Raw genomic sequence first — 27938 nt, 5'->3', positions numbered from 1 at the left:
AGAGAGGTGGGAGGGGAATAGGATGGACAGTAGAATTAATCGGACATAACTTTCCCAGCCTTGTATTTGAATGCACAACCAGGGTTACTCCACATTATGTAGAACCACAAGAATGGGATCCTAATTAGATTAAGTTATGCTCCATGTGTGTGTATAATTGCCAAAATACATTCTACTCTCATTTATATCTTAAAGGAACAAATAAAATTGATTTTTAAAAAAAATCAACAATAATATCGCTTCTTTTTGGAAAATATTGGAGCCCAATGCAGGATGATATAAAATGTCTCCTGCTCTCAGTTTTTATGCTTCATTTCCTTGTTGCTGAAGATTTAAAAGTTGACCCTCTCTTTCATGTGGCATTTGCCTCTGTCAGCTCCACAGGAAGTGTGGGAACAGCGGGGAGGCATGGGAGGGCAGAGATGGGGTAGGGGAGAGTATCCTGGGTGTGACATGGTTTTTAAATTGAATTGATAGAGAACTTGCTGAATTTGACTGAGTTTATTTGAATGTAACTAGGTTAAGTTTCTGCAGTAGATAGAAAGGAAGAATCAAAATAGCATTAGAGACTGAGTAGAAGTGTATTCAAATACAACTACATGTTTGTACCTACAAGGTACAGATTTGCAAAATGTGCACCCACCAGGCATCTAAACAAGTTTGTGGGATCGTCGAGGCTTTCTGTTGTTGAATTAGGGAGATGAAGAAGTTAATTGCACTATGGACATGGTTGAATTTCATTCTGTGTTTTGAAGACAAAGTCATGGATTCTTCTACTTTTGAAAGTCAAGCTGAATAAGCCATTGAGTTTACAGAAATAGCACACAGCAGCCATGTATGTTGTATCATCAACATATTGTTCCACAACAAACTCGGAAACATTAAGCAATCTTCAATTAATTCTTAGAATAAATGTGTTAGCAGCAATACCTTTCCATATACAGCTTTCATTCTCACAAACACGAAGAACAAATTTAGCATCTTTCTCTTTTAATCATGAACAACAACAGTGTATGTAGGAAAGGGTCACATCCTCTAGAATAATCCTGCTAAGTCTCCAAAGACGATGATTGGAAACATGTGACTTTTTTTTTTTTAATGAGAAAAAAAAACTTTGCCCCTTACCTTCACACCAAGGATTGAAGAGAATATATGTGTCTGTCTCCGGGTTTCGGCGGGTTCGGAGTATGCCATAGGGGGTCCAGATAGCCACGTACATGCGGAATTTACCCACGATGCACTCGGGGGAGGACTGGATGGACAGCCGGACAGACCTGTCCTCATTCATGATGACCTTGGCCCCCCACTTTCCCTTCTGCAGCTCTGGCACGACCGGCACTGGGATGTACGTTCCCTTGTTCTCCTGAGGGTAGCGACCTGTGAGAAGGAGCAGAAGGACCTGTGAGTGTGACAGAGTTCACAAACCATTTTGTTCTCACTCTGGGGCCCAAAGGGGGAAATACTCCATTAGGGCTTGAAATCCTAAAGCTTGGGTTTGAATTTCATTTTTTCTATCAACAAGCTTGGAGCTGGGGACCTACAAGGAACTGAGGCTCCCTTCAAACCCTGATTCCTGTGATCAAGTCAGAAAGATTTCAGACAAGTTGCTCAGAGTCAGAGGAATGAGTCTATTGAAGGGTCAGGCAAAGGGAAATGGACCTCCCCAAGGGAGAGACGGGGTCCTCTTGGAGACGAGAGGGACGACGTGCCTCTCTGGCACTCGAGTTTTATTGGGGATCCCAAAGAAGTTTCCAGAGAGTCTTGCCCAAGTCCACCTCTTGACTTTTGACTGACAGCAAGATGACATCAGACTTTCAAGTCCCACTGCCATGGCAATTCTGTGTCACCTTGGCCCATGCCGGCCAGTTCTACTTGGATTCTTAACCATGCATTCTTATAGATTCTATGATTGGAGGAATTATCCTGATCTCTCAGAGTTTCAGGATCTGGTCATGAAAGTCTCCTGTGTTCCTCCCCTCGACATTATCTTGGACCTGGATTTCTCCTGAAGTTAACAGGTAGTTTGCCAAAGAATGTGACATATCCTGTCCACTTAGGCAGGGCTGCAGGTAAATTGCTTCTTGAAAAAGAAAGCATATGGGGGTCAGCCCAGTGAGCCCATTTTATAGATTTCTTCTCTTAACCTTGTATTCTCCCCCATCCTCATCTGTCTGACCCCTAACAATAATAGTTTTCTTAATTTCTTTGAAGTTCAGATTTATTTTATTTTAAAAAAAAGGACAGAAAGATTTAAAGAGACTCTTTTTGGTGTCTTAGTCAATTTTCTGTTGCTTAATAATACAATACCACAGACTAGCTGACTTATAAAGAAAAGAGGTTTAGTGTGGCTCACTATTCTGGTTTAAAGTCAAGGGCCTTCTGACTGGCAGAGACCTGAGACAGCTCAGAAACCATGTGGCGAGACACAAACCCTACATGTGTCCTGGTCTCTCTTTCCCTTCTTATAAAGTCACCAGTATTCCATCATGGGGACCTCAACCTTCATGATCTCCTCTAATCCTAATTCCTGCCCACAGGCCCCACCTCTAAGCATGTAGTCAGATTAGGTTTCCACCCTTTAATATTCACAATGGGGATTAAATTTTACCTGAGTTTTGGCGGGGAAGGGGTCAAGTTCTACTCAAACTATCACAGTGGTCAGAGAGTGAATTCAAACTAGTTGTAGAAACACCAATTTGGATGCAAAATCAAAAGTTATAGGGGACTTTGGTATTATCAGTTCCCTAAAATTCTACCCTCTAAAACGTTGCAATTGTCTATTAGATAGAAGTACTGTTAATACACAATTCTATTTTGGGGGGCTCATAAAGCAAATTACTTTTGTTGATTCTGAGTAAAATTTCTTTGTTATGATATTTCCTATAATAGGAATATGCTGGTAGGGTGTCCATATGTAACCATTTTTATATTTATTTTTATATATTGGTTTCCAATCCCATTAATGATTTAGGCTTACATCATAGGCAACGGTTAAGATTTCAGACTTCTGGTAAGTGACCTGGGTTTCAATCTTGGCTTGACTACATCTTACCCTTGCAACTTCTGGAAAATTAATTGACCATTATAAACCCCCACTTTCTTCTATTCCTGTTCACCAGTAAATAAGGACAATAGTAGTACCCATCCCATAGAAAGGAAAAATAATAGAACAATGTGAATGCTTTGCATATAATTAATTTCTCAAACACAACAAGCACTTGTTATTTCAATAAAAGATTAAGCATCAGGTCATTTCACCATATTTCCAGGCTCATCATGTTTTATATATAAGCTATCTCAAGGTAAGTGTTATTTTTCTTTATTATCACCATTTTGGGATCCTTATTTCATGGCCTTAATCTTTTTTTTTTAAAGAAAGGTTTTTTAAAAAATTATTTTTAGTTGTCCATGGACCTCTATTTTATTTATTTCTACATGGTGCTGAGAGTACTAGGCAAGCGCCCTATGACTGTGCCACAACACGGCCCTTGTGGTCTTAATCTTAAAGCTAAATTTTATCAGTGGTTTTCTGAACTGTGTCTACAAAGTCAACCTAACAGCATTCTTTGTCTCGTTAATTTATAGTTTCATTTACAGTCTAATTTGCAGGAATGATCAAATCCATTGCTATTTTAAACTGCAGCAAATCTTTCATTAATACACCTTTTCAAAATATAATAGATTCATTCCCCTTGAAGAGAGATACAAATAAGATAAGTCTGCAAATTATTTTGGTTGTAAGCAGAAACTTCAAAAGCAAAACTTACGCACTTCAATAGTGTTACATAAAACCTACAAAGCACTCCTCAAATAAATAATACTTCATTTTAGTCTCTTTCATTATGGAGGTCTTTAAAAGATCCTTTGGTAGGCATATTGTCACAGGAAAAGCATTCTTAGGAGGAGGTGGGCCTATAAGTTACTACAGTGCAATTCTATAAGCCTGCTTCATTTTAATGAAAATAATGATTTATACAGTGCAAACCAGGGAGAAACATGATAACCTCAGTACTTTGCTATGTGTTAGGGGCAGCAGTTAATCACCATTCAGAATGAATATTATATATACCCATCATAAATCTGATGAGACTTAATCATGATTTTTTGCCACGGTGCCACAGGGGCCAAGTAGGGCTCTTGGGGATAAATAGGACTCAGCCTCTAGAAGTCCCTGCATAAACCCACGGGCCAGAGCATGTTTATTTCAAGGGCAACTGTGTCCACCCTTTTCCTGTTTAGCCTTTCTCTTTGTGTTTGCTCAGACTCAGGGATGTGGTTGATCTTTTCCCCAGAGAGCTTGTAGCTCCCTGGAGCCCCCCTCCCGCCCCCCGCACCGCTCCCCGTTGAAGTGTAGACAGTACAGGCAATCTTGTCAGATCAATGGGACCCATAATTCAATTACTGCAGTGCTCCCAGCAGCTGATGCCACTACATACTGGTTTGGATTTGGAGTGCACGGTATTAAAAAAAAAATGACACAAGTTGAGTGAAAATCAACTTTAAAATATAAAATCTAGTAATCACAGATTTTTATAAAAAAAACACAAAATGAAAGGAGGTGTAAAACTACCTTTGAGAATAGCAAAGAACTAGAAGACTGTATCTGAAAATACTCTTTGTACTTGAGATGTGCTCAAACCTGAGCTGCTTCTTCATCCTAACATTCACGTTGGGTAAGAATATTGAAAGAACTGATACAGTCACTGGTTTCCTGTATAGTTTGATTATCCTTTATCTTTAATGCTTCTGACCAGGTTTTTTTTTATTGTTGTTGTTAATTTTGCATATACACTAAGATATATCAGAGATAGGACCAAGTCTAGCATGAAACTCATGTATGTTTTCTACCTACTGCATACATATAGACTGAAGGCAATTCTACACAATATTTAAAAGATTTTTTTGCATACAACAAAGTTTTGTGGTGTAAAATTTTCTACGTGTGGTGTCATGAAAGATCTTAAATAGGTTTGGAGAATTTTGGATTTTGGAGCACTTTGGATTTTGGAATTTTATGTTAAAGTTGAACTCCATATATGTATAATATGTCAAAATACATCCTACTATCATGTAAAACTAATAAGAACAAGTTAAAAAATATAAAAAAGATGCTCAGCCTAGATTACATGTTGAAGTATGACTTAAAAGACACACTAAATTTCACCTATAAAATCCAAATTATGCCAAAACATTTTTAAAAAGAACCCAAAACAGGAAAATAAAAACAGAGTCCTGTCTACTCTTACTGGCATTGAATCCAGTTATAACACCACTAAAAGACTAGCTTGAACATTTTTCATTTATGCAGCAATATTTTCTATTATGTGCTAGATATCATTCTAAGTTCTAAGGATATAACACAAGCAAAACAGACCAACAGTCCCATGAGAACTTATAGTCCACAGAGAGAGAGAGAGAAGAAAACAACGCTTGTGATGTTTATTATGTTCCTGTCTCCTCTGTATTCCTTATAACAAACTATGAGAAGGATTCAATTTTCACCATCCTAATTTGATAAATCAGGAAACCAAGACAAGGAATTATTAAAAAAAAAAAAAGTTGTTCCAGATGATGCAGTTGGTATACAGTGGAGCTCACATTGGAACACAGACTGTCTGGCTTGAGGGTCTGGGAGTTTAAATACTAAGCTCTATGAAAGTCATTTGTGTTGAAAATGCTTTGGAGTTGGTGAGAACCATGTCAAATTCTGGTTCCACAGATAACTCTTAGTGCAATTTGGGGCAAATCACTTAATTGTCTGAACTTCTTATTCCTTGATGGATTGCAGTTTACTTCTGGAAAAGGAAAGACAAAACAAATTTCATGATGAAAGCTTTGTGTCTGGTCTACAGCAGGTGCTGACTAGGAACATCTAGTGTTTGTGATTTAAATTCAGCAGTTACTGGAAAGCACAGGCAGGAGGAAGAAAAGTAATGTTTTCCACTCTGGCTCTGAGACTGAAGAAATGTGTGTCTCTGGGAAAACTGGTCACTCTTGTTGAGACAAGGATTGTGACCAGAAGGAAAGCAATTTTCAACCCTCTAACACTAGATGTGACATTGGTCAAAGCATTCTTCCTCTGTCAACTAAAACTTCATCCATTCTGCAAGATGGAAATGGTGATAATTGTGATGGGAGGCACCTAATACAGGGACATTATTGTTCCTTCCCCATTTCTTTTAGACTTTCTGATTCCTCTCACTCATCCTTTCTCTGCAGCAGCAGTGGGAAGCCAGAATGGGTGCGTTGACTATCAATAGACTGGAGAACAAAATCTACTTTAAAAGCCCAGTTTATCACAGATTTAAAAATCTTGAGTTGAGCTGGGCGTGGTCACACATGCCTGTAAATCCAGCAACTCAGGAAGCTGAGGTGGGAGGATTGCAAGTTCAAGGCCAGCCTCAGCAACTCAGTGAGGCCCTAAGCAACTTAGTGATGATACCCTGTCTCAAAATAAAAAAAAGAAATAAAAAGGGTTAGGCATGTGGCTCAGTGAGAAAGAGTCCCTAGGTTAAATCCCCAAGGCCCTCCCCCAATAAATAAATGAATGGATACATAGATAAATACATAAATAAATACATAAAATCTTGAGTTACTGATTTCTATGTTAGAAGAACTTGTATAGGAGAGAAAAAAGAAAAGAACAACAACAACAAAAAGAATGAATGAAAGAAAAGAAAAGAGAGAAAGAGAATTTAATACGGTAATGTATTTTACTATTTTCTAAATAAGGCTTAGTTATTCCAGAACCATCATGGAAGAGTCACCTGGAACCTGCCATCCATTTGTAATTTCTATTTTTTGAGTCATCCATGATCACCTTAATCATCAGTCATTCCTTGGAGGAGAGCAAACTATGACCCAGAGACCATTTTCTAGCTTGCTGCCTATTTGTACAAATAAAGTTTTTTTTCCCAATAAATTTCCTTTTATTATTTTTATCCAAGTTAATAAAGAGTTTTTTTGTGAATTTCTTTTTTTTATTATGGTTTTTTTTTTTAAAAATAAATGACCGCAGAATGCATTACAATTCTTATTAGCAAGGATGGTAGAATGTGATAGATATCATTATCCAAAGTACATGTGTGAAGACACGAATTGGTGTCAACATACTTTATATACAACCAGACATATGAAAAATTGTGCTGTATGGGTGTAACAAATAAAGTTTTATTAGAACACAGTATTGTGTTACAATAGCAGAGTCAAGTAATTGTGACAGAGGACATATGGTCCGCAACACCTAAAATATTTACTATCTGAACCTTACAGTGAAAGTTTTTCCACCTCTGCCTTAGAGGATATTATATTTTATTTATTTAAAGGATGATTTATTATAGATACCCACTGTCTAAAACTTGGGCCTAAAGAGAAAATACCAAAACCTATTTTTTCTTTCTAAAGAGAGTATATTACCAAGCTAATAACAAAGACCTGCACCATTATTAAGACAGCATTTAGGGTTCTTACAGTCTGCTGGTTAAATTCCTCACCATCTCAGAGACTTCTAAGGAGGAATCCTTATTGATTTTACTACTCACAGCTAAAATGCTCAACCCTGAGACCCTAAAAATTCTTGTTAGTGCTGAGATTGACGAGAATGGAGGGTCCCTTCCTGAGGTCCCTATGCAAACTCAGTGGGGGCAATTTTAAAGATGGAAAACCGAGGCTCAACAAGGGTGTCACATGCACGGTGTCACATAATTGGGCAAAGGTAGAGACAGGGATTGGACCACAGTCTGCCTTCATGGGGTCAGGTGGAGGATACGGGAAAGGAAACAGAGAAGACAAAGGAAGCCACCAGAAAAAAAAAAAAAACAAACTATAAATCTGAAGAAGTATAAGACAAAAGACAGTGTGAAGATTCTCAGTGGGGTGAATGGACTTCTGAGTCAGAAGTACGGCAGTGGTAAGTGTTTGGACAGTGAGAAAATGGATCTGCAGAGGACAACTTGTGTGAGGGTCTCCAGGCCAAGGCAGATGCGAATTGGAAATTTCTAAAGTAATGTCAGTCACTGAAGGACAGAGGGAGAAGGTTGAGCCGCTCTGTCACGATGGTGGAACCACAGGGCCATGATCAGCATATGGAAGCAAATCCAGAATATCTCTATGAATTCCAAAAGGAGAGAAAAAAAAAGAACCTGTATTTGCAGGACTTCTTATATTCACTGCTTGGAAAATCTGATTATTAATGTGAGATCCGACACGTCAATAGCACCTCGGGTCTTGTTGGGGGATCCATTACACCATGTTTAATTCTGAGTGTAATGATTTCAGGGCCGTCAGGCACTGGGAAAGAATTTTCCATGATTGAGTTGTGAGTGAGGAAGTTGTGACAGAGTAGTATTTCATTTCACTAAACAGCCCTTCTCACCCCCCAGGAGCTAGCATGTTTTTGAGATCACGATCAGGCCTCACTTGGAACTCTCATCCGTCAACATCCGTGGCTGCCCATCAGCTAATCTGGGCCCATCGGGATGTGGAACACGGGCCCTCCACAGGCGACCTAGTGTATGTGTTGGCTAAAAGTAAATAATGCCTGGAGAAACCTTTCTCCTCCCCCACCCCCCCTCAAATTGTACAACTTTGGTATTAAAAGAAAAATCAGAGCAAGAAAAAGAGAAGCAGAAAATATAATGTCCTAGAAAGGATTCTCACTCTTTTTCTAAAGATATCGTCTTTGCAACTGGGCTCCTACACATGAAAAGAGATGGTAATTACTGACTGCGTTATTTCACACTTATTTACAATTGCTGCCATCTCCTCAAGTGATCTAGAGGTCAACATATGCTCTTAGTGCAAATGCTGGGTTGAATTTGTAAACTAGTTTTGAGGCCAGAAGACTACCTTTTGAAGGCAAATTTTGCTTGAACCATACCCTGTATTTGGATGCCTCTTTGTCCCTTTAGTGAGAGATTCACTCTACTGGCATTTAAATCTGAGAATAGAGAGGGCGTCCACCTTAATCCCCCCAACCTGGTACTGGAGGAAGGGGATAAGAATATTTAATTTTATAAGATGTAGTTCTTTTCCAATTGTGGCTAGCTGGGCTTGATCTTTGTGGAGACTTCTTCATATTAGGGTCATTCAGGGGGTAGATAAGAGAGACCTATCTACAGCCCAAATACCTATGTAAACCTTGGGATATTTACTTTCAACCATTTACTTCACAGTCTAGAGACCCCCTACCTGGAAAGTTCTGTGTAGGTAGAATCCGCTGGAGGAATTTATTATTTTTTTTAAATGAATTATTTTGTCACTTTGGACTAACTTATGTTAAAAACACAATGTCCTAGGTGGGGATTAGGACCCAGGCAGGCAGTCTTGGGAAGGTCACTGATTAGCACATGGTGTGGTCAGAGCGGCTGGAGATTGCTGTGAATAGCACTGCTCCAATCAGCTTGCTTGTTACCAGAACCTGGAAGAACATGGAGGATGTTCCACTCAGTATCAAGGAGGGGTAGGTACCAGCAACAGGGAAGACTCACCTGTCAATCACCTGTTCCTGCAAGAAAGAAATTGGTAACTCAGGACACACACATTTCTCCCATCTCTCGGGCATGTCAGCTGTAAGTCTGTTCTGATATGTTACACTTGATAATAGTAAAATTTTGGCCTTGTAAGTCTTAATTAATTAACAGAAAAGGCCAAGCAAAGACTTTTCTCCTTAGTTATTCCTCGAATAATTTCCCTATTAAACTGATCTAAATACCTATTCTTATATATCTGTACAGGTCTCATAGAACGTCATATTTCTTTGCACTGAGTAGATGCCCAATAAATATCAGCTGAGCTCTGTAAATGTCAAGCCCCATTAAGAACATCACAGAGACCTTAGCACCTCTGGGTTGAGATGCCTGCACAGCAAACCAGTGGTCCCTTCCAAACCCTTCACCAGAAACAAAAATTCCTCACTCTCAACTTTTTTCTCCAGGGCTTGTTTTCCATTCGTATGTAAACATGTTCTGAGCTGAGCTCTGATCCTAATGGCAGATGCCCTTTAATAGAGCATCCTCCTCGTAAGTGCATCGTCTCCAAGGAACACAGGGATAAGTCATGTCTCCAGATGGAAAGGTAAATTTCACGATGTTAATTCATTTTTCCGCCTGATGCGTTTGTTTTTCCCAAGATGCACCTAGCGTGTTCAAAATAATCAATCTATTTCCAAACGGGCCCTTCAAGTACCACGGTGACAGTGTGATGCATGCCACAGGGCTGGAAGCGTGAGCACAGTAGCCTCGTAAAGGCAAGTGGGCTGCGTTGTAGCAAAAATTCTTAGGAGGGGATGGGGTGTGGGGGGACCAGGACTGAATATGTCTCTGGGTAGCTTTTAGAGACACCAGATTGCCAACTATAAAAACAAAACAACACCCCTAGAAAAAGAAGCTACTAGAAATAACCAGAAGTCATTGATGATAACAACTAACAGAAATGCAAATGTCCCCAAACAAGTCATCTCATTAAGGCTCAGGAACCCGCCCCTCCCATTCCACACCATCCTATCGGGAAATTGTGCATATATATTTCCTGATGTTTCCTAAAGGAAGAAGCCTTCCTGGCTGTTTATTCTGGCTCCAGAAAAGTGGAGAAAGATGGGGAAGCTTCTTGAGGGGAGGGATTGGGTTTTGTTTCATTTTGTACACCCAGTGGCTTGGACGATGCTTAGAACATAGTAGGTGTTCAATAAATGTTTGGTAAGTTGAAGCTAAGAACTCCTATTTGATTAGCATGTATTAATTATGCATATGAATGGGATTCTATGTGGTATTTCCATACATGCACTCAACATGTGTGGACAACATCCATCCACCCTTCTTTCATCCTTGCCTGCCCCCACCAGCTACCCCTAGTACCCTTCTCATTCTCTAGTAATCACTATGCTAATTTCAGGCTGATTTTTTTTTAAATTTCAAATATGAAAGAGAACAAGCAGAACTTGTTTTTCTGTGTCCAGCAATTTTGCTTAACATTATGTCCTCCAACTCCATCCATTTTATTATACCTGACAGCATTTTATTCTTTTTTATGGCTGAATAATACTTCGTTGCTTTCATGTTCTTTTTTTTCTGTGTCTATTTATCCGTTGATGGGCACCTACACTAATTCCATATCTTAGAAGCCAAATACTGTTTAAAGTGTTTTGCTTAGTTTAATTTATTTTGCTTTTCTTTCAATGTTTTCCTAAGTCAGTCAAAACCTTTTTTTTTAAGCAATGTGTAATTTTGTAAACTATGTGTGGAGCCAGCACAGAAAAAAAACATGATAGAGCTTCCTCTTGATGCTGATCATTTGATTCCCAGCTTTAAACACAATCCAGCCAGCTGACCAAGGCAATGATCTGGATATGGGAAAACCCTGGCCCAGGAGAGGAAGGAAAGGGCATGAGATGAAATCCAGAGGAGGATGTCTTCCTAAGAACCTCTCATCCCTGTGAAGTTAGACTGTGGCGCTCCCTCAACAAAACACACGTTTAAAATGCGTGCACACTGCGCCAGGCTTTGGCTGGGACTGCGAGCCTCAAGGAACACCACGGAGACCCGGGAGAGGAAGAGGGTGCTGGTGTCTGTGGAAGGCTGAGAAACCTCATCAGAGAAACTATTTTGGGATATCATCCTAGAGGAGGAGAAAGTGGGGACAAGGTGGGGACAAGGTGACACCATGGTCATAAAGGAAATACAGAGCAACTGGGGGTACCTGTGGCAGGAGAAGTGGCCCCCGGGGGCAGGTAAGAGCCACAGGGACCTTGACCCCATACAAAGGGGTTTGGGCTGTGTCCTTGGGAGAGCTGGAAATGGGGCTCCTCAGAGCATTGAGAAGCCTCAGCGGCCCAATGAGATTGCACCCGGTCTGCAGGAAGGAAATGGAGGGGCTGAGAGGGGGCCAAGGACAGGGTCAGAGGGCTGCTGACTGCACTGCAGGGGGGGGGGAGTCCTCTTTAAGGTAACCACAGCCAGCCCTGAGGGGAGGGGAGGGGAGGGGGAGGGGAGGGGAGGGGGAGGGGGAGGGGAGGGGGAGGGGACATAAGCAAGAGACCATGAATGAAGCTGAACACCAGGATGTACAGGGACAGCATCCCAAGCTGCTGGACCAGTGGAGCCTTGCCTAAGGATGCCCTGAGGGAGACCACCGTCCTCCTCATTGTCTTCAGGGCCGTGGGTTGTTCTCCAACCCCCCTCATTTTCTCTGGTCACTTGTTTCCCTTTGGATTTGCCCAAGGTCTTCTTTAACAAAGGTCACTGCTGAGTACCTATTTGCGTGTCCGTGGAAGGGAGCAATTTGGCCTTCCAAGAATGACACTCAAGTCCCACTCCTTTGGTAAAGTGTCCAGGGAGGGAAATTTGTCCAAAATACTATTGTGACCGACTGAGATCGATCCAGCTTTTCACATTTATAAATGAAGCTCTAGTAAACGTTCTTTGATGAATCGTTTTTTTTTCTTTTCTTGCTTTATTTTTATTTTTGATCCACACTGCTCTTAAACTCTAAAGCGCTTTGAACGTGTACTAGAGTTTCACACTGCCCTCTGGGTGCCTGAAAGATCCTGCCTTTGGGACTCATTCAGGCCAGCCCTCTCTGGAAGTTCCTGATCACAAACATCTCCATATTTTTCCCCATAAAACAGTCATTTGGCAACTCATGAATGCTGAGCTAACAGCTAATGACAAGAGTCTAATACATTCATTCTTGCTAAAATGTTAATATCTGAGAAGACGAGTTGTATTTATCCTCACCTCCAGGTTTATACTTTGTAGGAAATAATGCCTTAATGTCATCAAGTAATACACTGCAGTAGTGGAATTCTATTCATCGCCTAAAATGTAGAGAAGAAGTGTGTCCCTGCCCTTCGCTTCACATTATGTGGGCCCTGACTCCTTCTAAGACCCTTCCATATGCGAGGTCCAGTGCCAGGTCAGGAATACCAGGACTACTCAGGAATCAGCATGAAAATTCCACTGATACTTCTCTGAGGGAAGAGACCTTTACATATCATTCCACCTTACGTCAAAATAATATATTTTTGTTCTTTGAGTCCCTAAGATTGGGATGATTTGTTACAGCAGCAAATAGAAAACTAACACAAACACAAAATCACACTCGGGACCCCTTGTGAAAACCCAGTAAATGTTATCTGTTATTATTGTCCCTATATTCATGTTCACTCAAGTCTTCTCAGGTGTGCATTAGAAGAAGCCTTGGGAATGGAAACCATTAGGGAGGTCAGGGGGTCAGACGTCAGAGGTTGCCCTAGGTATGACATAGGGGTAAAAATAAAATGGTGGCCTTGCTTCAATGGGAGATACTACAAAAACAGCCAGGAGTCCACTTGGGCCCCAGATCTTGGTTTCTAAATCTTGTTTTCGATTGACAGGAAGCAGAGCCCCTTGGAGAAATGGTTGTGCCCAGGACTGAAGCAGGGAAAATAAAAAATGAGCCTGAACCCTCTTCATGTGCCAGGAAGTAAGGAAATCAAGCCAGTTGGAAGAATTTCTAACTGGCAGAATCTAGGACTGTTTGAACATCAACTTAATTAATGATAATAACAGATTTAAGTAGCCCTTTTAAGTAAAAAGAGAAAATCAGGAGTTCCTACTGACACTAATCAATCAAACATTCTATCAATACGGACTTCAATGATGAATGGAATAGCTTCCTACTCCTGAGGATCTTCCTGTAAAGTATTTATTAGCTACAAATTTAGCAGTGAATAATCCTAACAGAATAATCTGTGATGTGATTCCCAGACCCTGCTTCAAGAATGTCAGGGACTTATCCCCAGTAGTTGGGGGTGGTGACAGAAAAGGGTCCTTGGTGGGCCAATTTTTCTTTAGCTGAAGAAAATTACCTCATCCAGGGTCACAGCTCAGTCTAGTTCATGTCCCCTAGAATACCTGACCAATACTGGCATATAAAGCCCAGTCCCCTTGTCCCCATCACAGGAGATCTCTAAAGAGCCACACAGGTACACAGGTCCAGATGGGTCAGCTCAGGTTTCATTGTGATTGCATTGTGATCTGACTTGTCTCTCACCCTGTACTGCTTCCTTTCCCTGGAGCTGATGTTCCCCAATCAACATCTTCCATGCTAATTAAAAAATCTCCAATGGTGCCCAACCTGTGGTGCCACAATAATCCAATGATCAAAGTTTACATCATCAATAATAGGATCAAAAAAAAAAAATGTACAACCCAGTAGTATGCTGCTATGGTTTGAATGACCCTAACAAAACCCATGTTGAAATATAACCCTCCCTGGGAGGTGTTACGAGGTGGGACAAAATGGGATCTTTAAGGTGTGATTAGAGGATGTGAGGGACTTTGCCCTCATGAATAAATTGATCCGGTCATGAATTAGTTGTTTAATGGATTATCTCAAGAGAGAGTCTGTATAAAAGACCGTTTTCTCTATCTCCTGTACACATGCCCTCTTGCTATGTGACACTTTGTACTGACTCAGGAATCTGCCAAGATTTCACCAGCAGAAAGGGTCTCACCAGACACAGCTGCCCAATCTTAAACCTCCCAGCCTTCAGAACTGCAAGCCAAAAAAAAAACTTCTTTTCTCATAAATTTCCCAGCTTCAGGTATTTGTTTATAGCAGCAGAAAATGGATGAAGACAGATGCCCTGCAAAGACTTCTGTGATATTCCTGTGAAAGATGTGATCTGATTTTAATCATGAGGAAATATGAACCATGAGGACAAAGCCCCAATTGAGGGGCATTCTACAAAATTACTCCTTTGCAACTTCAGAGGAGTCGAATCATGAAAGTCAAAGAAAGACAATAAAACTGTTCTGAACTGAAGGGAACTGAAGAGACGAGACACCAGACACGAGGACTAAATGGAATATGTGATCCTGGACTTGACTCTGTGGCTATAAAAGACATTATTGAAACAATTGGTGAAACTTGAATGGGTTCTGAAGATGACATGGTCATAAAGTGTCAATGTTAATGCCCTAATTTTCATAGCTATAAAGGAGAATGTCTTTGCTTATAGGAAATGCACACTGAAGAATTCAGGGGTGATGCGACGTAAGGTTTAAAACTCTAATGGCTCTGGAATAGAAGTAGAAGTTCTTTGTATTGTTCTTGTAAGTTTACTTAAAGTATATTTCAAAATTAGAAACAAAAATTTTAAGTAAATATATATGTGCTCTAAGCAAACAATTAAGAGCGTGTGTGTGTGTGTGAGTGTGTGTGTGTGTCCTCCACAATTATCCTGCATATTCATGTCCTCATTTTCCCAACCATCATTGATATAGGTCTTTAATTTTCTTAAGATGAGTGTAAATATGCCACAATGGAAGTGGTTATTCTGTGTAATTAAAATGCACCAATAATAAAAAAAGATGATTAACAGTTTTTGAACTCTATTTGGAGCATCAATCTCAATTCTTCAGAAGAATATGTTGAAGGGATGCCCTCTCAGTTGCCCTGTGCTAGGCAACATGCAGCTCCAAGCAGGAGCATGAGGTAGCCCTTCCTTCAAGAAGCATCGGTTTGCCAGCCTCAGCAACTTAGTGAGGACTTAAGCAACTCACTGAGTCCCTGTCCCTAAATAAAAATAGAAAAAAAGAGCTGGGGATGTGGCTCAGTGGTCAGCACCCCTGGGTTCAATCCCTGCTACCAAAACAAAACAAAACAAAACAAAAAAGAATCAGCAGCAGCATCGACTTGATGAGATCATAGACTATCTGGTGGGGGACCTGGATGTCGCTGAGGTGCTCAACCTGTGGCATGGTAATGCAAACAGCCCAGAGGATGCAGAAATCAATACTCAAGTGGTCGGTTACTTAGTAAATCATTCAAACGGGTATGAATGAGTTCCCCCAAGACCAGGATCTTCAATAAATCCAGGGGAAATAAGGCAGAGAGCAAAAAAAGATATTTCTTTCTAACTTCCAGAGATGATGACCTTATACTCACGCCCTAAATAATCAGGACTGTGATTTTTTTTTCCGCCTGAAATTTTATCTTGATGGCTATAAACACCAGTGCTGTCTTTATGAATCATCTTTATTTTTAAAATTTGGCTAACACTCCACTCAAGTGTTTTTGACATGTTTAAAGCAATTTGTTTCACAAATATGAAAGTTAGAAAAGATGGAAATGATGGAAAAGAAATAATGGAGCCAGTATGTCATTCCCTATCACTTAGAAGTATGTTGTACAAATAAAAAGTTGTTTGATGGAAATGCCATCTTAGCTGTCTCCACTCCTTTATGTCTGTTGCTTTTGTTATTGAAACATCTTTTAGTCTCTTTTTGTGAAATTAATTGCTTCAGATTACTAAAGGCTCTTGTCTACCCAAGCCCAATTTTCTGAACCTATAGGTAACCTGTCAACTTAATTTTGAGATGTGGAGTATCTCAAAATTAAGTTATGAGGTTGAGAGAGAACTGTGTTTTGCCTTTGTATTTTCCCCAGACAAGGAAGCAAGACTTGGAATAGCATTCATTCTTGTAAACGCAAACAGAAAACTCAATTCCTTTTTTGGAAGAATTGATAACATTATGAAGATGAATGTCCCCTCACCCCAGAAATTCAGCCCATGTGTTTCTCCGCAGACCCACACGTGTAAGCATTAAACATGCTCCATTTAGCTACCAGACTGCAAGAAATGTTATGTTCCAAAGATTTTATTCCTTGATACCTGCTTTAGTCAGCTTGGGCTGCTATAACAAAATACTAAAGACTGGGTGGTTTAAACTAAAGACATTCATTTCTCACAGTTCTGGAAGCTGGTATGTCCAAGATCAAGGTGCTGGAAGATTTGGTTGCTGGTAGGGATCTGCTTTCTGGTTTATAGATGGTGCCTTCTCCCTAGGTCCTCACATGGCAGGGAGAGATCCATAGAGCTCTGGTCTCTTCCTCTTTCTAGAAGTGCACTAACCCCATTCATGAGGGCTCCACCTCATGACATACGTAAATCCCAGAGGCCCCACCTCCAAATACCATCGTAGTGGGGGTGAGGGTGCAAATAGAGGAGTTCAGAGGGTGTGTAAACATTTAGTCCATAACAATGTCTCATTTCTCTTCTCTTTAAGGAATGAGGTGAAAGGTTCAGATTTCTCTGCCTGGACTATATTTTAAGTGAATTTCTCAAATCTCACCTCTTCCCTTGAGAAGGGATCAGAGGAATTCATATCCTGATTACTGCTTGGTCCTAGTATTCCCGGCTGGATATAGGACCTGGGTTCTAGAAAGGTCTTGGAAGAAGGCTGGGTCCATGGACTGTGAAATGAAGGAAGGAGCCCAGTGTTTTTTCAAATGTTACTCAATGAACAGGATTCTACTATGGCAGTTAATTCCTTTAGGATGTTAAGCTATTGTCTCATCCAAAGTGTAAGCATGGAAGTGAAAGCTAGTACAATTAGCCTTCTTGGATATTAAAACAATTTTTAGCAAGAAAGAATGTGTAGACTTGTGCCATTGGCTGTTAGCTGAGACCAGGTCTCTTGGAATGAGTTGTCAAAAGACTGTTTTTATAGGGTGAGGCGTGGAGACATTTAGTGACAAGGTGCTGCTAAGGAAGGCTGGTCCAGGTGAAGTGGTTTATGAGCCACTTAGCGGGCAGCATGAGATTCTTGGTACACTTGCAAGATCAGCACCTCTGTTTCCTGATACTCGAGTGAAGTTATAAATATTTCCTGTCACTAGAAGAGGTCAAGACCTGGGTTTTCTACTGGCTGAGCCACAGTTGTGTCTTTGGCCTATGGATTCCCTCCTTGCTCTAAGTTCTGCTAGTGCCCACATTGGTGAGTCCTTGTTTTCCCCCAGGTGATCTGATCGAGTATCTAGCTAGTCCACCCAGAACCCTGAGTGGTTATGATGTACTGGAGCAAAACCCTGGATGGATCCAAACAGACTTGAAGGGAGACTCAGCTCTTCACTGCAGAGGGAGCTGCCTCTGCTTAGTCCCCAGGAAGCTCAGGATCCCTGGCCCCTGCAGTGAGGAGGAGAAAAGGACCCTCACCCCCACTCTGCCCCAGATAGCTCGCTGAAGCTATCTTCCAGCTCTGAGCCTGCTTGGTCCATTTCCTGCAGCTGAGTCTATTTCCCCTCACTTTGCCTCATCTTGAATAGTTTTACCTCTGCTAGACTGGACCTATGTTGAATGTTCCACCATTCTGTCTGTACTTTCACAACCTTATTAATGCTCACCCTAAACGATCATGCTCTTGGCTCCTGATGCCTTGCCTTATCAACTTTTGATGCCATCTTTGAACATGTATCCCAACCTGTTTAACACCATGAGATTTCTCCCGCCCCACCACATTCCTCTAGCTCCTTCATCTTGCCTCAGCTTTGATTTGATGACCATATATCCATGGCTTACTATAGGCAGTCCCACCCTATGCCTGATTTCCCATGTTCCTTCCAATTACTTTCTACTTGGGATCCACTGAGCTCCATCAGGCCTTGGGCTGAACTTGTGCAAGAATTTATCAAATCCCCTCTTGGATGCCAATAGCTTTCTGACTTGTAAGTGGGTCAGGCAAAGTGACAGGTATTTTCCTTTCAGTCCTAACAGGTATGATTATGTGTTTTCATGAAATGCACCATGTTTTGATAACCAATGAGCAGATGCACATAGCAAAACATTTAAAAGCACATGTTTGTTGGAGCAGCCAGTTCTGACTACCTGGTGGGCAGTTACTCTCGTGCACTCCTCCTCCTTCTTCAGCTTCTCCTTTTTGCCTTGATTACAACTTAATGCTCAACATCTTCATTCCACCACCATTGACTCACAGGACCATCTCTCTTCCTTCTCTCCATGGCTGGCTCCCTGTGCTTTCCATCCATGCTCCATAACTTACCCTTGGAGTAGGTTGGAAAATATCACCTGTCTGCATGGAGCATTTTCATTTTATTAAGAAATCTCCAATGTTATGCCTCCATTCAAAGCTGTAACTACAATGGAGGAACTTAACAGGCGGTTCCCGAGCAACCTTTTATGTCTCATCTTGCAGAGAGCTGCCTCACTGCCTGACTGTAGATTGAGAAGTGGCAACAGGTGTTCAACCTATGATTGATGACCATTATGTTCAAAATGAATGAGTTTGTTTTTATTAAGATCTATCTTATTATCATTCTATACATTCATCCTCAGAACCCTTTATCTTTTTAAAGGATATTTGGTTTCACAATTCAAAGTGTGAGATTCTGATCAACTCTAAATTAGCAGGACAGCATGGACTATCAGCCTCTCCCTTCTGGATCCTCCCCTTCTGGATCCTCCCCTGCTGGTGTATTCAGTGAACAAATACAGAGGGGTGGAGATCATTCAAGTCTCTCTTGGGCTCCCACATTTGCAGAGACTTATTTAAAGTTTTGAGCTGCTTTTAAACTCTTCTTGGAAACCAGTGGCAACTTAATTGCATTTGATTATGTTAATGAGATTCTGATCATTGATAACAGATAGATTTTCAGGGCTTGCATCTGAGTCTGGCATGATGGAGTGGACTGTTGGGAAGGATAACGATCTGTTGTATGGAGAATGCAGATAGCACACCTCCTGTTTTACCTAAGCAGGAAACATGAGCCCCAAACTCTACTACACCATGGTGAGAAGATTCACTAATCAAGCAACTACTACAGACTGATTTCATAAGGGAGCACATTCATCATAAACTTGCCCAGATGGGCCTCCCCCGTCACTGCAAACTCTTTACAACTCTTATTGCCTCAAAAGTGAGTAGTACCGGAGCCCCCAATACAGCCAGAAAACTTAATTCAATGAAGGATTTCTTTTTCATTAGAAGCTTGTGTGCTGCAGCAAAATGATAGGTTCTTGGACTTCCAAGAATACCCTCCTCCAAGCCTGGAGGGTACACACTTCCTATTCCCCCTTGGAAAGCTCTCAATTCATTAAGTTTCATCCCAGGACCTACCTGTCTTGGACTGTCCTCTCCCTCCTGAGTCTCTGGAGTAATTCCTGCCTGCCTGCATCATACATTTCTGGTAGAGAATTATATCCGTGTAGCATTCATAACGTCAGTGGTTGCATTTGTTGATTATTTAGAGAATTCCTCTTATTTATGTCATTTGTAGTAAACTCTTTAAAGACAGGGATGGACTCCTGGGTATACACTCAGAAAGTGTGAAATCAGTTTGTCAAAAAGTCATCTGTACCTGTGTGTTCATTTCACCACTATTCACAGTAACCAAGAGAGCAGATGAATGGAGGAAGAAAATGGTACCCAGATACAACAGATTACTATTCAGCTATAAAAATGACGTCCCGTCGTTTGTGGAAACATGGGTGGAGCTGGAGATCATAAATTTAGGTGAAATAAGCCAGGCATAGAAAGACAAAGCATGTGTGATTTCACTTATATGTGGAATCTAAGAAAGCTAAGCCCATAGAATTCTAGAAGGGGGTTTACCAGAGGCTGGGGAGGTGGGGGAAGGGACAGGGAGATTGGTTAGTGGGGACAAAGATGCAGCTAGGCAGGGGGGACACTTCTGGTGTCCCATTGCATGGAAGGCTCATAGTTAACAGTACTGTACTGTATCGTTCAGAAGAGTTAGAAGAGAGGACTTTAAATGTTCTCATCACCAAGAAATGATATGTGTTTGAGATGCACAATGCATACATGCATTGAACTATCTCAGCACCCTAAACATTAGCAATCGGTGTCTGTCAATTAAAAGTAAATAATTAAATTTAAATCAAAGTAAGGACAGAGATGGGATCTTAAATTCCTCTTTTTTCTTCTATCGAGCAGGAGAAAAATAATAATACCTCACATGATTTTTTATTGGATCTTTTTAGTTATACATAACCTTAGGATTCATTTTGACATAATTATAAAAGCACAGAATATAATCTGCTCTAATTCCCAGCACTTTCCCTTTCCCTCTCCTCCTCCCTCCCCGGTTCCCTTCCCTCTATTCTATGGATCTTTCTCATGTTTACTTAGTTACTTTTTAAAATTAGTGTCCTGTGGGTGTCCCCCAAGGCTGGACCCGGTAGAGGTTTCTGCATCAGGAATTCGTTGAACTGGATGAGATGCTATAAAAGCTCCTCAACAGAAAAGAAATGCAATAGAGAAACCAAGGAAAGGACAACCAGACTCCCACCATGCCCAAGAGAGCATCCAGATGGCTGATCCAGGGTTCAGCCGGAGAAGGGCAACCTCTAGGGGTCCCTCCCCAGCCTCCTGGAGGCTGAAGAAGCTACTGGCCAAGACCAGTTATGCCCACCTCCCTAGGGTGACTCTTGTTACTCCTCTAACCAGACACAAGCTCCGGACAGTTTGGATGTTTGCATGAAAGAGAGAAAGAGACCAAGAGAGAATCAGAGACAGAGATGGAGAGGATCAGAAATTCTGAGAAGAGACAAGATTTTAACAGGGGCTGAGAGGCAGAGAAGAGAGATCCAGCTGTTTATAGTCACCTGTGGTCATCTACTACCTGTCTGGCCGCTGTTGCCGTCGCACTTCATGTAGGTTATACTTCCTTAAGGAATACGGTAAAGATTTAGCTCTCCTATACAGTGGCACTCTTTAAAGTAAGGCTGGTAATTGGGTCATCTTATTAGCAAGCAACCATCACTGCGCAGTTCAAAGAGCTCCGGTTGTTCCCTCATCAGTCCTGACCAGGCACTCAAGGAGAAACCAGAGGGCACAGACGCTGAGTAATGAGTCCGCGTTCATCCCGACTTGAGTGGATTTTAATTCCACTTTCACAGGGTCTCTTTTCCAACTGGAGACTGAAGAGCAAGGCTGCACATGAGTTTTCATTAAGTGTCTTCCCCCCACCTGTCACAGGCGTGGGATTTCTCAGAATTTCTGTGGAACGTCTCCGAGGGCCCACCTTGCGCCAGGCCTGAGTTCAGCTCCAGACTTTCCGGTAGATTCATTTCAATTACGTAGGCGCTAAGGAGCCAGGCTCATGCAACCTCAGAGAGGTCATCCTGAGACATAGGCATGGAGACAGAGGCAGACAGAGGAGGAGCAAAAGTGAAGGCAAATCAAAGAGGGGAAGGAAAGGAGGAGGGAGAAGGAGGGAAAGGGGAGGAGGAGAGGGGGGAGGAGAGAAAAAGAAGAAGAGACTGGGGTCCATAATCCCCTTTAAGGTCACACTACCAATGACCTAAAGAACTCCCATTAGGCCCCCCCAAAGGTTCCACCACCTCCCAGTAGCACCATCTCGGTCATTGCACCTTTAACAGCTGGACCTTAAGGGACACTCATCTGAACCATGGCATGGCTGCTTGAACTAAGTATGACAATTCTATTTTTAGACAAGGAAACAGTGATTTAGAGGGTGGAGCAAATTCTCTTGTGACTCTCAAGGATGGAGCCTGGATTCTGACCCCCATCTGCCTGAGTCTAAATCTCTCTCTGCTGCTCTGCTGCTCTCAGCCTGACTAGCCAATAAGAGTTGTCCCTGAAAGCAGCCTCAGATGGGAGAAGGCCAGGCCCGGGGAACACTCTTATTCCTTGAAACACAGCAAATTACTTTATTCAGGTGAATCTCACTGTATAATGTAAAGGGGGAAAAAAGACACCTATTTTACTACTTCTTGTTATAGCATTCATAGAGATTCCTTTGAGGGGAAAAAAAAAGAAAAAAGTTATACAGCCCATGTTTATCCTATTACGTATTAGGGGGATTTTTCCCAAGTCTCTTACTAATGTCCTTGACAACAGTCTCAGCCTTCCAATTTATCTTCACTGCATTTACCCCAGTTATCCGGAAGGGGAGAAATCCAACCTTCTTAACACTCCTCTCCCAGATCTTCTGTAGAGGTTATCTATGGAGTAACAGCTAGACTTCCAATCAAGTCAAAGTCATCGATATGTTTCCAGGTTTTCATTCTCCACTGAACTTTTCTTTCTCTTTTATTTTTTTTTCTCCTGGAGTATATGTGTTTGGTCAGCTCCTCCTTGTCTTTTGAAACCCAAGTCACACAGCGCTTCCTGGGAATTCCTCCAGTCAGTCACTCTCTCCAACGTGCCCCCAGGCATGTTGCCCAAGAAGCTGGCGAGGAACTCACTCTCCGCCACTCACCACTCCCTCCACACGTGCCCCCTGAAGCAGGGGTCTGAACACGTCTGACCCCCACTCTAATCCCAACATGGGGCCCTGCACGGGCAGGCACTCAATGAGATCAATAAACACACTCAAAAGGGAAGGCAAAGGACTTTATAGTTAAAAAAAAGTCAAATAAAAATATGGAAAACAAATTTTCAAGTATAAAAAGGGATACTTAAAATATCACTTTTGTGAAGAATGAAATCATAATGTTTGCTAGTAAATGGATGGAGCTGGAGAATATCATGCTAAGCAAAATAAGCCAATCCCGAAGAACCAAAGGCCCAGTGATGTCTCTGATATGCAGATGCTAAGTCACAATGAGTGGGACGGCTGGGGAAGAAGAGAGGCACTTTGGATTAGGCAGAGGAGAGTGAAGGGTGGGGAGGGGGAATGTGAATCGGGCTTTATTACCCTGTGTACATATATGATTATACACCCAGTGTAAACTCTACATCATGTACAACCAGAATAAAAAGTTCTACTCCATTTATGTATGATGTGTCAAAATGCATCCTACTGTCATGTGTAACTAATTAGAACAAATTTTTAAAAAATCACTTTTGAAAAGTTACAGAATACGAATGCCAAATTATTGATAGACTTATTGTAAAGTTGGCATGAAATATAAATTGTCAAAAAGAAAAAAAAAACCAACCATGGACATTATATTAAGTTACCATAACACATAGAGTGTAAATCCACTCAAAGTTCACCACCCGCATCTTTGGTATTTATAATATAAAGGTAGATAACAGGTATTTCAGCAATCCGCAGGGTGGGTTCTGCATTTAATTGAAGGGCCTTATTTAAATGAAAATGTGGTAAGAGACCATTTGTACTACAACAATTTTGGTAAATGTTGGGCTGCACATGATCCATTTTGACTGTGTACCTGCTCAGAGCCATTCGTACACGTGTTGGGACTCTGAGGAGAGACACAAAACACAGCATGAACCAGACGTGTTTGACCATGAAAGTCCTTCTTTTCCCAAGGAGCCTCTCCCATGCCAGGTGCTCACAAGGAAAGCACTCTGGGAAACTCTGTCCTAGTTTCTTAGATGTCATTATTAGCAACTTCAAAGTAATGCTCAAAAATGAACGGGGTCGTCGATGCAGGAGCGAAAATTTGGAACGATATTCTACAGAAGTCTTCCTTCAAAATGATGAACAGCAATGTGTTGTTCTTTCAGCAAAAGACAGCATAAAATGGTAGAGAGAGCAGTTTAAGACAGATTTCTCTCCAGGATACCAGCTGTGTGATTTTGGGGCAAGAAATTTCTCAACAGAGAAGCTATGTTATATATGTGAAAATCACACATCAGTATGATAATTTTATCTGGACTTTCTGAAACAAAAATCCATGGGGAGACATCATCTTCAAATATTTGGCTTTCAGGCTGCTAGAATTTGGGTGTGTCCCCAAAGCTTGGTCCCCAGTGTGGCAGTATTGGGAGGTAGCAGAATTGGTAAGAGCTGTGGCCCTCTGAGAAGTTTTTAGGTCCTTAGGGGCATCTCCCTCAGTAGGCATTAATGCTGGTCTTGCAGAGTGAGTTAGTTCCTGTGAGAAAGGGTTATGACAAAAAGAAAAAGCTTGATGTTTCTGGCTTCCTGTATCTCTCCCTCTTGTATATGCTCCCACTGTGATGCCATCTGCCATGTTGTGATGTAATCAATGAGTTCTTCCCTGGGAGGCTAAACCAATGAGATTAATGGATCTTGGACTTTCACAGCCTTCAAAACAGTGAGCTAAATAAACTTATTTTCTTTATAAATTACCAAGCCTCAGGTATTTTGTTATAGCAACAGAAAACAGACTAATACACTGATATAAGAATGTCTTTACTCCCCCTTGGCTCCTGAAACAACTGCTTACCTCTTACAGCTTTAAATAATTTAAAGTCAACAGGCATGATGCTGTCGTGTATCTCTCTACCTAAACCATTCACAATCTCACCTCTTTGTTAATACCCTGAGAGGGGAAGGGGTTCTTTTATCTGGTGCAGGCCTCACCCATGCTAGAGCACTCTATGCTTCTACCTCCTCCAACACTCTCCTTCAATCATCCAATATTTCTCCTGAATCTCTATGATTCTATTTTTGACTGGTTCCTTCTCCTCTGCCTATATATACATTCAAGTCCCTGCAATCCTAAAACAAATGCCTGAATCAAAACACCCCTCTTCCAACCTGCATTATTCTCTAGCTACCAGCAAATATTTTCTTTTCCTTCAAATTTCCTTAAGATCAGTCCACATCAGCTACATCTACTTTTCACATCTCATTGACTTTCAGATCATTGAAATTTAGCTTCTCACCAAGTAACCCAAGTTCCCTAACTGCTGAAGTCTCTGTAAGGTCCTTATCTCTTTCCTCTGCAAATTGCCAAACTCTCTTAGATTTAGTGCCACTGGTCTTCCCTGTTTGCCTTCTCCTTATTTAATCATTTGGTCTTTGTCTCCCTCAGGGACTCCAGTTCCTGGACTGACTCCTTGTTTTTCCCTAGAATTTGAGTCTTAATCCGCTTCCTTCTCGATTTCCAAGTGAGCGTGCCCATTATATGTATGTAATTTCTCAATCTCCATCTACCCAACACAAACTACTTCTCTGCACTCCAGACTCGTATTGTCTATTGGGCATGTTGAATACCCTCCGTGCCTCAAATGCACCAGGTTCAAATAGAATCGCATCTGTTGACTCGCATTCTGATCCCTAGTGTTGCCTTGGAGAACCCATGCGTTGTGCTCAGGAGAGGCTCACCACACACAGATGTGAGTTTGAATAGCAATCCCAGAACTTTGCAGGTTAGGATCTGGGGTAAGTTATTTATTCATTCCAACTTTAATGTCATCTGAAAAATGATGACAATCACCCAAATACCCAAAAAGCCGCTTGAAGAATTAGGTGGGAAAAGCCTTTGCACATTATCAGTGGGAGACATTATCAGCATTATCACCTCCCACAGGCACCTTTTTACTCCCAAACAGCCTGCATTCTTTATCTCATTTGGAATCTGTCCTCAGAGCCCAATCAGCCACCGACCTGGGACCTGGGAGTGACTATTTCGTCCCTTTCACCTCTCATACAATTACAAGTTTCCATTGGTTTTGCCTCTTAATTAATTCTTAAATCCCATCACTCTTCTCCATTCCTACAACCACAGCCCTGACCCAGGCTCTCCCCCTTTCTCTGAACATCTCTCCTCTAGTTTTTATTCCTAACCCATAAAGTGGGCTGGAACAGGCTATCTTGATTAAGAATCCTTTATGTCCTCCCCATCCTTACAACTGACTCTGACTATTGCTGCTTGTTTTTGATAAATGTTACTCAAGAATTGAGAAGATTGGATGAATTCTAGATAGGGAAGAGGGGTGGGAGGGAAAGGGAGGGGGAAGGGGATCAGCAAGGATGGTGGAAGGTGATGGACATCATTATACAAAATACATGAGTGAAGATTTGAATTTGGGGCCAACATACCTTATAGACAAACAGAGACATGAAAAATTGTGGTATATATGTTGTATTAAGAATTATAATGCAAAAAAGAGAGTTGAATGAAATACAATTAACGAAGCGTTGGTGATGATATTTGGATGATTGATGGTGTGAATGATGCAGGGTTGGTGCGGTTGGCCTGGCCCTAGATGTGCTTGGGCCTGTGACGCCTGGACCATGAGCCACCCTCTCAAGAAGGCTGCACCTGGGTGGCAAACGTGTGGGATGTCCAGCATGTCTTCTTGGTGTCTACCACCATCCATTCTCCCTAGACCCTCTCCTCTGAAGAGCCTGGGCAAAGGAAGTACTTTCACAGCTTCCCTTACAGATAAGTGTAGCCAATGAACTGTGTATGGCTTCCCGGAAACTTCTGGAAAGGCTTTTATTTTCCTGATAAGGGGGGGCAGGTCTGACGGCTGCCATCCTTCCCCTTTTCTTTCTGCTATAAGTAGAAATGTGAAGCACGGAGCTATGGGGGCCACTGTGGGACCGAGGAAAAAGTCAAAGGAACCTCTGAAATCCTGACTTTGACACCTTCCGGCTGCTGTGATTGACAGGCACCAGGAAGAAGGAAACTTGCTCACAGACCGTGTGGTTACCTGGGAGGGCTGACTAGGTCAAGCAACCTCTCTGGCCTTGGGCGAGCTGAGAAGGAAACGGCAAAGAATTCTTTCCTGCTTTCTTCCACAATTGGGTATTAAAGAAGTAGGGGGTCCATGTTGAAGTCACAGCAAATTAACACCACAAGCTGTTCCTACCTTTCACAGCTCCAGCTCCAGGTTAGCAAACCTATAATTAACACTCTCTCCAAGCCTTTCATGATTTGGGGGGGGGGGGCTGCAGGCTCAGAGGTGGGAAGAGAGAAAAGGCTAGGAGCACATATTTCAGCCAGACCCACCTCTTTGAATTCATTAACACTTCTCACCTAATTCTAGGAGAGAGCTGTGCTGATAAATCCCTAGTGGAAGGAATGCCCTAGCTCTCCTGCTCACTTTCTCTACTTGGAGAACCCAGCACACCTGGAGTAATCTGGGGCCATCTTCCTTAATGTAATAAATTACTTGGAATCAATCCTTGGTACCACAAAAAAATACTTTTATATTAAAATTTTATTTACTTAAATATTAAGGAAGAAAGGAAGGAGCATAGAAGGCAGAGTCACTTATGAATATATCCCGTGACCTAGGTTCTGAGGATAGCAACAAGGAGACACCCCAAGTATCAACACATCCCAGTTGACCTTATATAAAGTCACAGGGAGACAATGCAACATTAGCAATTCAAAGTGGAAGTAATTCAGTGCAAGTATTTAGAACTTAAGTGTATGTTTATATAATAATGGCTTGATCTTTATTGCTGACATCCAATTGTGTTAAACACTCTATAAGAAATATTTA

The 27938-nt window shown here is 41.5% G+C and overlaps 1 protein-coding gene across 1 annotated transcript in view; it reads right to left on the bottom strand.

The window, feature by feature from the left end:
* The window catches only part of F13A1 (coagulation factor XIII A chain), a 161475-nt gene that overhangs the window by 112127 nt on the left and 21410 nt on the right, over nucleotides 1-27938 (bottom strand). Inside the window, exon 4 of the mRNA XM_081294903.1 lies at nucleotides 1126-1377. Within this exon, the coding sequence (XP_081151029.1) occupies nucleotides 1126-1377 (252 nt within the window). The remainder of the gene's footprint in view (nucleotides 1-1125; nucleotides 1378-27938) is intronic.

Source organism: Spermophilus citellus, assembly GCF_964194105.1.
Source record: "Spermophilus citellus genome assembly, chromosome: 5".
NCBI lineage: Eukaryota > Metazoa > Chordata > Mammalia > Rodentia > Sciuridae > Spermophilus > Spermophilus citellus.
Note: the sequence above shows the minus strand (reverse complement) of the source record. Positions and strands in the feature narration are given on the sequence as shown.